Below are 10,748 nucleotides of genomic sequence, written 5' to 3'. Positions count from 1 at the left end.
ACGTTAGAGCTTATGGCATTGTCTCAAAACATCTTTACAGAACTGCCATTATTAGCTCTTTGTTCCATTTCTGGTGAACAATCAATTATCAACACTGAAAACAACAGCAAAGCCTCTTTTATTGATCAAAGATCTTTTAATAAACAGATGGGAATAGTAGGTATATTGATTACAGTCTTCTAAAGCCGCACCTAATGAAAACTGAGTCATATTTGCGTTACAACAGTAATGAGAATTTCTATGCTTGTGTTTCGAATTATTTTCTCTGAGCGGCGTTTATTCGCAGCCTTGCTAATTAACGGGGCTGTTTAAATGTCACAGCGAGCAGGTATTCGGCTACCTATTTTTGGGTACGACTCTACTGAGGGTACTATTAAATACCGCTTTGTATTCGAGACCCTTTGCAAAAATTATCAAGTCTATAACTGAAGAGACATCACTTCATAAAAGAGGCCTTTTGAAATATTCAGCAGGAAATACTGATCCCCTTTTACGTTTAATAGATCGTGGAAACACATTGATGGTTTATCATCTATCATCGACTTTGCATGTCATTCGAACGTTCGCACAAATGCGATTTCTGCAATTTTATAAATGTTTTATAGACGTCATAATTACGGAAGCGAACCGCACGATCCCTAATGGCTTTGCTGTGATGCGTCGATATTTTATATTTTACCTGTTTTCATATAAGTTTCGTATGATTTATGCGATGGGGAGAATGTCGCCTTGTAAGCAAAGCACGGAAAAGTCCCATTCGTGAAAAATGACAGAGGTAATGGAATAGATTTCAAGCTAGGGGGAGGTGAAGTAAGATTAACACTCTACAATTTTATGTTTCTAAAAATGTTACCTTTCAACAATGTTAGACTGAAAAATTTATATATTTTTAATAAGTTTGTTCCTTTACTTATCTATACTAGTATTATAAAGCTGAAGACTTTCACTGTTTGATTGTTTGAACTCGCTAATCTCAGGAACCAGGTCCGATTTGAAAAATTATTTTGGCGTCAGATAGCCCATTTATCGAGGAAGGCTATAGGCTATATTATATCATCATTCATCACCCTAAGACCAACAGGAGCCAAGCGTAGCAATGCGGGTGAAACCGCGGAGCACAGCTAGTACAAAATAAAATTATATGAATAAATGCATCTAAATAATTATTTCATTATACTCCTACATACCCTTATCTTGTTTTAATGTTTAGCAGTGTACACTCTGTAACTGTACTGTATCTGAACTTTGGCATTAGTCGACATTACCACTGACCCTTCCTTATCTTTATATCTCTTGTTCCAAACAAGAACACCAATAATACTTTTAATTATTTGTATTTTAGAGTCTTATGTAATTACCGTACCTACCGTACATATAAAGAAGAAAGTTATTTTTAACTCATTGAATTAAATATTTTTGGTTGTATGCCGTTCAAATCCCTACTAATATTATAAATGCAAAAGTAACTCTGTCTGTCTGTCTGTTTGATAAGCTTTCCCGCTTAAACCTCTCAAACTATTTTGATGAAATTTAGCACAGACAATCTTTAGACCCTGAAAAAGAACATAGGCTACCTTTTATCAAAACACCACGCGGGCGAAGCCGCGGGCGGAAGCTAAATAAATAAAAATTTACAAAGAGTACAAAAGAATTTTAACTCATTCCAGTTTCGTAAAAGGCATGCCAAAGCAATTCGTAAAAAGCTGATGTAGTATGATTTGTTACTTTTGTGCCAAGCAAAATATTTCAAAAAGCTATTACGAACAAAAATTTCAGCTAAAAATCCTAAGAAACTTGTATTTCATTTCGCAAACGCTGTGGGCTTGTTACGGTTTACTTTTTTCAGTTGAAGGAATGTAAAATTGTATTTTGTTATAAGAAAAACGTATGACAAACTGAAAATGTAATATAATGTGATTGAGTTAAAAGCTGAATTAATGTGCAGGTATCTTTTAATATGTAAAATATGATATAAAATCGTACTCGTAATCAATTTGAAAATGGTTTTAAATTTTTCAAAATAATAAATCAGTTTTTTTCTGCCCAAAGTAATTATCAATATATCAGAGGACTTCTATTTGTTATAATATATTATGTGCAATAAAATTGTGTATTCTATAATATAGTATCATTTACCGTCTCCACAACATATTATTCGTGTATGATTTCAGTAATGGTGGCAATCATCGACGATCACTTGTTGGGCCAACAATGCCCAATGCCCATTGTGAAGAGAGCACATAGAGATAAGAGAACAGATTTGGATGATAAAACAGTTGAAATAAAAGACATAACACGATTACATCGGTTTATTAGGATTCATGATTCCACGTTATGTTATTTACAGATGGTTTTATTATAACATCGATATTAGCAATAAATATATTATCCAATTTCCTTATTTACAATTCAATTATCTAATAGTTGTAGAAAATACATTTACAATTTACATTATTTTATTATAAAATACTTAAGAATACACATTTATTTGACAATCGCATACACATAGGGAAATAGCGAAAAATATACCTACTGAATGTTCTAGAACATAAGAAAAAAAAAACATCTTTATATAAATCTGTGAAAATATTTCATGTTTTATTTAAATTGATATTATTATAATGTAGAAGTGACACTTACTGAAGTAATTAAGCTGGTTTTTGCACACGATGCAAATAAGGACTTTTTGGAGAGTATTATTATACCATATTTTATTCCGAATGGAGTGTCACTTGAAAAAAATATGATTTTAATTTATTTCAATATTCGTAGAGTTGAAGAACACTTTATTAAGTGTGAAACTGGCGACAAAATATGATAATTCATAACGATCAGCAAAAGAACAATAAGCAATTTTTTATTTCGTGGCAAAGAGACATACCTATGGCGTATATTATTATGTTTACTGTAACTGTTTACGTTACATAAGTATAATATTTATGCTGCTGAACTAAATTGAATTGAATTTCTCTTGACCAGACAATAAAAAGAACCGTGATAAAACGTCAATTTGCCCATTTCCACACTTTTTAGATAATTCACATATGAAATTAATAGACGTCCTACGAACCATAATATGCATCGTGTGTAAACACCCTAAAAGTCAGCTACACATCTAACAGTAATAACGTTATAATTATAATATCATTACGTATTCATAATTCACCGCGACTCATTAGTTTGGATACGACTAGAATAATACAAATTGCAAATTGTTTCAACAATATTGCTATTCACTTCATTATCCCTATTTATTATGTGAATAATAATCGACTAGTATGTAGGCAATAGTATAAGGTAAGTAAATTTTTTAGATAAAAATGTTAATATAGTTTAAAAACGAAAAGAAAACACGCTTAAATTCATGAAATTATTGTATTGTCACCGCTCGCGCTCGTTGAAAAGCGTACAAAGTTTAAATTAAATCTGTCCATTTAAAGTGGGTCAAAATCGAGTCTATAGGAGTCGGTTACATATGAATGATACAGAAATACACGTGAAGCTAATTAATGTTAAAAAGGTGTAGATAGGTTACCTGGCATTGGATCTTCAAAAACGGCAAATTGCACACACGATTAGACGACAAAGTAAGATGATTCAACTATCGTGAGCGAAAAAGAGACAGCTGAATAAAATGTAGCTAATTAGCCACATTTCGACGTGCCTCTCTCAGAGACAAACCTATCTACACATTTTACTCATAACGTCATTGTTTCTAGGCTTCAAATAAATCTAATTTACGCTAAGCATTCCAGTCAGCAGAAGGTCATGTCTATATTGTATGTTCATATCTAGGGCACAATGAACGCTATTGTTTGTCTTATAGCCACTTCTAAATGTACATAACTCTGTATTAGTTGTTACGTGATTAGGCCATACTTTAATATTTAATTTTCATTTGTTTTTCGTACACGCACCTTTAAAATCAAAAGCTGTGTAACAAAAAATGATATTTTGAAAATATGATACTTTGAGAAATATAATATGTAGTGTATGGTGATTTTAAGGCATTTAATACATAAAAGTCAAAAGCTTCTACGTCAGAATAAAGAGGCTATTTTGCGATAGTACGGTTCAATTACTATAATAACAAGTTATATAAAAATACATACCTTTGATATTGAGGAATTTCGTATTGCCCTCGTTAAGTAAAGTATTACTTAGACCCTATTTCTATTTATAGAATAGTATTTGACTCAAATAAAATAGTAAGTGGAAAGAAATGTAACAAAAAGTCTTCTGTTCTAAGTACTTGGTGATACCTTCAACGAAAAACTTTAGCAAACAACGATAATATGTGCTCTTGCACTTATCTAATTTACCATCTATGATTTATGATTGATGATATCTGCTTGCGTAGTTTGATACATCACTGATCAATCACGTTCTTGTTATGGCATATAATGTCGAATTGAACCTTCACTATGATAAATAAACTCTATACTTTTCAAGCATTTATTTATAAACTCTAGGGCCAATGGAATGTGACTTTGTGCGAACATTAAAATCCACCGAGTGAATTCACTATGCTAACATCACTACATAGTATAAAACAAAGTCGCTTTCCCTGTCCCTATGTCCCTATGTCCCTATGTCCCTTTGTACGCTTAAATCTTTGAAACTACGCAACGGATTTTGATGCGGTTTTTTTTAATAGATAGAGTGATTCAAGAGGAAGGTTTATATGTATAATAATATCCATTAAGTAGTGGAGAAGTACTGTTATTTTTGAGGTTTCTAATGTGATGTCGTAAAAAATTACATTTATTCCGCTTACATTGCAAACGCAGGCTGAACCCTACGAGTTTTATCAAAATAATGTACTAAGTATTATACACATTGAAAAGGTCTACAGAAAAGTCCGCGATGGTATATGTCTATCTCTTATGGATAACCCACAATAACTTTTTTTTGTCATTTACTTTTTACGACAAATAATGGCTAATTTTCGAAGCGATTTTAACCAATACAGCATTAATCCTTAAGCAATTAAATACCATGGATACATTGTTCATTTAATATAGATCTATATGGCCCTTTACACCGCATGATTTAAGTGAATATTTTCGAAGATATTACAGATTTAAAAATTGCGGGACGTAGCGTTTGCGGCCGCCCGGCTATGTATTTTATACCCGTGCGAATTGCGATGCCGGAGCGGGCCGCTATATTTTTATACCTATACAACGTTCACAATTTTTCTGTAGTGTATTTAGTATCAGCATTGCACCCGTGCGAAGCCGGGGCGGGTCGCTAGTTGACTATATTAGAAGCGTATTATTTAAAGCTCTGTTCATACAAATTGAGATCGCATTCTAACTGAGAGCGCTCCGAGTCCTGGGTCAGAGGACGGGTGGATACGCTCCCAGGGTGCTGGCTATCTTCTCTTCTTGAAATACTGACAAAGCAGCACTTTCTTGAACGCCTGCCTAAATACTTTATTAAATATCGTGTAAAATATTGGATTAACCATAGAAGAAGCGTAACCCAACCAGAGCACGAAATCGAACACCCATATTGGTATACGCTTCTCGCATTCCGGACAAACGGCCGGCACCATGTTCAAAATGAAAAACGGAGCCCAGAGTACGACAAATGTAAAAAACACAACTCCGAGAACTTTAGTCGCTTTTTGTTCGAGCCGCAATATTCTCCCGTGGCGAGAGGAATTACGTGATATTACGCTGGAGTTTCTCGAATGATGCGTTCTTGGAGTCTGCCTTTGTGGGGTGGCGTTGTTTGAAGGACGTGAGTTGTTGGTTCTCCGAATTGTTCTAACTGGCGTCGACAGAGTTGTTCTTGCTGCACCAAAGCTAGATCCTCGTCTGAATCTTCTTGCTTCTTCCCAAGTCACCATAGATGATGCTCCTCTACTGGGTCGTCTGAAGAAATTTGCAGAAGCTTCTTCGGGCTTCAAGTTTCCATTTCGGGGGTATCCATTACACCCATTTATATCTCCACCGGGTACAATTATCACTTCTGTAGTTCGTCTTGGTGGTGTTGATTCTGAACCGAAGTAAGGGCATGTGCAAGGAGGAGGTAATAGCAATCCGTCTTCTGAACTTCGCGATTTTGCAGTTAAAGTAACTGGAGCTAGGAGGCCATCATTTCCTTCATCGTCTGAAGCGCTTCTTGCTCTATGTAATGGAGTGTTTGGATCGCAAGCTGAAGACGGCCTTCTTTTGTCTTGTAACATAGATGATGGTGAACTTGATGATACACTCAAGGATCCAGGTGTAAGCATCCCACCCTTATCCGATATGTTTGTCCTGTGGAGAAATGAACTGTTGAAGTCAACATAAAATAAAATAATACTGCAGTGAAAACAATTGTAGTTCTACCAGGAAAATAAATTACATTGATAAGGAATTGACTGCATGAAACATGGAAATGTTCATAAATTTCGGACGTGTAATCATTTCGCGATTGAAAGCTGATAATTTTGTGTGCAACGTTAAACATCGATGGTGAAAAGTGCATGCTGAATTCCATTTTTTAAATGTCTTGTTTAAGTGAAACTTCTTTAGGCGCGTTGAGAGTGAAATTTCAAGGTCGCATCATGGCAATACCGCGGCGACAATTTTAGGATTTTCAACATTGCCAAAGAAGTTTCACTTCTGACACGTGTTTTTTAATATACCACATAATTTCGATCATGCTCAATTTGAAGTAATGTTCCAAATTGTGCGAGATCGAAGAGCCGTACAAATAAGTGCATGTATTATATACCCTTTGGTTGCCTTAGCTGCAGCGGAAGCTTCCAAGCCTCGAGACAGGCGCAACATCTCTGCCCCGAAATGATGCAGTGCGCTCATTGCTGATGGAGCGGGCTCACTGTGCAACACAACATTGGGACACATGTAACATTGACGTGGGCAACACTAAGCAAAGTGGATAGGGCCGGTTTCGAAGTCCCTGATAATATGTATTTGGATACTTTTAAACGTGAACTTTCAACATTTTTTACTTCGGATTTTAAAGGTAATTTATGAATAATAAAATGTGTGTTTCGAACGTTTTACAGCGAGCGCGATCACGGGGAGATTGGACGTAATATAATGAATAAATCGTTTTTAAGAGCCTTTAAAAAGTGTAATTTGTTTAAATGTATAATACTCGCTTCAAACATAATAAAATACTATACATGATTTGTCATTTAAACTGATAGATAGGCAGAATATATCAGGGAGTGAAACCGGCCCTAAGGGTGTTATAATGGTAATGTCTATGATCGATTAGGTTCAGGTAGTTATTTTAGGTAATTGTTGTGTGACTTCTTATCGGAATGATATTATTTTGAATACATTTATGGGTAGCTTAAATGGAACGATCAATAAATTACCGTATTTAAATGGATTGGAAATTAACTTTTTTTTAGTAACTTAATAAATACTGAAGCAAAAAAAATACAATAAGGAAACATTTAATAAAGCAATCAAAAATATAACCGTAGTTTTATATAAAATTTATTTAAAAAATCAATATAATTTTGAAGACGAAGAAACGGTAGAAAAGGCATTACGTAAAATAGTTTGTTTATCAAATGCTTACTTATTCCTAGAACGAAATTATTATTAGCCAATTCCAGTGCTTGTTATTTACAATAACAAATTAGCTTGGTATTTTCTTAAGAATTAAGGTGAAGGTACACATAACACAACGAGGGAAAAATTGAACAGGCCTAAGAAAGGTTTCGTGGTAAATAAATGATACAAATAAAGCTTTGAGTACTGTGTACACTATTACAATTTTTTAAAGACAACATTATAATTAGCATGCAATACCAACATAGATAATGAAAACATTCTGAAGCGGTCTAGTCTAAAGCCAAGCTATTTGCTGCCGCTAATTGAAGGCTTAATTGTAAGGTTGGGTTCAGGTAATATTAAATTTGTGTCTACATTGATAAACAAAGTAAGAGGTTTATTGCATTATAGGCATTTTAGCGTATTAAAATCGAAGTGCTTCCGTGGTTTGATATGTTTACTTTATGTTGGTAAGATGTTTTTAGTTACGTATCTAGTGACTTGTAATTTTATTTGATTTTATACTACCTAGAGTAAATGTTTGTATGAGAGTGTAAATGTTTATCATTAAGTTATAGTATTATTGAAGTGAAACTTCTTTATCGGTGTTGGAAAAAAATTTAGTGTAACATTTTTTCGTTACGCGTGACATTTTTCCGTTACGCGCCATCTTTTTCTTATCCCTACCACGCGTAATTCGAAGTATTTCTGTAAAGTTGCAAATAGAAAATTATTTTTTGAAAAATAAGGTCATACTTAAAGAAGTTTCACTTCTTACGTGTGTACACTAGTACACTAGTGCGCACACATTTTTATATTTAAGCAGTTTGTTTTATGATTAAAATGTTATAATTTTAATTACATTATTTAATATTATCTTAAATTAACTATTTCTACATATAATTACTTAGATTGAAATAATAACTGACTTTACACGAGATTATACCAAAAATAGAGTAGGTAGAGTTTTTTTTTGCAATTGTGATCTTCTATAATTCTATCAACATTGAACTGACAAACATTACAAAGACAAAAGCAAAATTAAATAAAATCGGATACACACAGTCCTATTTTAAAATTATATCTGTAAACATTGTTTTTGCTTTGCGTTAAAGTTTTTACATGAAAGCCAAACATGACGGTCACGGAATGTAGGCTGTAAATCTTAATATATATAAATCTCGTGTCACAATGTTTGTCCTCAATGGACTCCTAAACCACTTAACCGATTATAATAAAATTCGCACACCATGTGCAGTTCGATCCAACTTGAGAGATAGGATAGTTTAAACATGTAGGTACTACGGGCGAAGCCGGGGCAGACCGCTAGTTTATATTAAAAGTACTCTGTGAAAGCCTTTTAGAGACACATACTAACTACGCAAAGGTACTCTATATATCAAGTTATAAATAAATTCGTTTGAAAATCTAACTACTACTCGTACTAATATTATAAAGCTGAAGAGTTTGTTTATTTGTTTGAATGCGCTAATCTCAGGAACTACTGGTCCGATTTGAAAAATTCTTCGGTGTTAGAAAGCCCATTAATCGAAGAAGGCTATTAAGGCTATATAATATTATCACGCTAAGTTCCTATAGGAGTGGATAATGCGGGTAAAGCCGCAGGGCACAGCTAGTTGTTGATAAAATTCAGGGAACATTAATGCAACAGTAGCGTGCGAATGCCTACACACCAATTAAAACCGCATTCGAATACTGAGTAATAATTAAAAGGGTAAATACTTTTACAAAACGCTTTTATGTGATTTTATTTCTTTCTATTTGCATTTTTATAGACTTCTGTGTTTTGGTTATAAGCTAGACTTTTAAAACAACTTGATTGCTTTGTATTAAAGTTTTATTATTCTTATGGACTTTAGTTTTTACGAGCTTGGTTGTTATATTGTATAGACTAGGATCTAGATAGTGGTTGAATAATAAGAAGGGTTAGTTTGGATTATTTTATTTGTTACAAAATTAATTTTGTCTGCCTTAAAATGGATTTTAATTTTGAAATAGGAAATAAAAGTTTCAAAATACAAAATCCTGAGAAACTATGAAAAAACATTCATGATAATCCAATGAATGCTCAAAAACAACTGAATATTAATATGAATTATACAATGTTAAAACTGTATGTTTTAATCAAAATCCATTATAATGGTTTTTAATTCATGAATACTAGCCGTTCGTTCTTATGTAAAAAAGTTGACTATCTACGAAAAACACATATTATGTTTGAGCAAGAACAATCTCACATTTTTCTCCAATAAAATATGAAAGCAGTCTAAATAAAAGCAATATAATATTTCATAAGTTTTCATATTTTAGTTTGTGGGATCCGATTCTGCTTGTTAGCGTTATAAAAGCTTGTGGTGAAATAACAAAAAATGAAAATGGCGGTTTGTTAAACTTTCGTGTTTATTTAAATGTTTGTTCGATGTAGAACGGCTTTTATATATGAAAAGTATTTAAAATATTGCATTAACATCCCACTTATTTTATAAATGCGAAAGTTTGTGAGGATACAAACTTTCACGCAAATACTACTGAACCGATTACAATGAAATTTAGCACACATAAAGAGGGTAACTTGAATTAACACATAGGATAGGTTTTATCCCGAAAATATCACGGGAACGGGAACTATGCGGGTTTTTCTTTGAAAACGCGGGCGAAGCCGCGGGCAGAAAGCTAGTGATTCATATTCCAGAATAAAGTAAGGAAGTAAAAGTAGTATGTTATAATAATAAATATATTTTCAAACAAACTTATTAACACGCTTTCACGAAATTATAGTATTGTTTCCGGTCCTTGATAATGAATTAAGGGCATGTTTCAATGCTTGGATAAAACTTATCCGTCCAATAAAGTATTACACGATAATATTAAAATGTCACGTAAACTGTCAAATACGGGCAATTAGAATACGTTTTTAAAATGGTAGTTTTATATATTATTCGACATAAGTTTTAACCAAGGATTGAAAAATCAGCCCTAATTGTATAAAAATTAAATTGAACTTGTCAGTTTAAAGTGGGGATTACATTCAAACATGCAGGTGAAGCTTAAAAAGCGTGTTAATAATGAAGCCAACATTGACCATCAAATACAAACATTTGGAAGCGTTTAAACAATTAAAATAAAACAACAAAGCACATATACAGTTGCATATATATTAAATACAAAACGATTAAAGCTGTACTATACAGTAATACAAAG

General features: G+C 33.1%; 1 protein-coding gene across 1 annotated transcript in view; it reads right to left on the bottom strand.

The window, feature by feature from the left end:
- Positions 1-5,358: 5,358 nt before the first annotated feature.
- 5-HT2B (5-hydroxytryptamine receptor 2B) overlaps positions 5,359-10,748 on the bottom strand; it is a 90,627-nt gene continuing 85,237 nt past the window's right edge. Inside the window, exons 7-8 of the mRNA XM_089714813.1 lie at positions 6,730-6,834; positions 5,359-6,269 (exon numbers count right to left, since the gene is read on the bottom strand). Of these exons, the coding sequence (XP_089570939.1) occupies positions 5,378-6,269; positions 6,730-6,834 (997 nt within the window). The 3' untranslated portion in view covers positions 5,359-5,377. The remainder of the gene's footprint in view (positions 6,270-6,729; positions 6,835-10,748) is intronic.

This window comes from Colias philodice, chromosome 3 (genome assembly GCF_061535455.1).
Source record: "Colias philodice isolate Cphi_HAF_F1 chromosome 3, ilColPhil1 Martin Lab GWU primary, whole genome shotgun sequence".
NCBI classification, from domain to species: Eukaryota; Metazoa; Arthropoda; class Insecta; order Lepidoptera; family Pieridae; genus Colias; species Colias philodice.
This window is presented reverse-complemented; position numbering and strand designations above follow the sequence as displayed.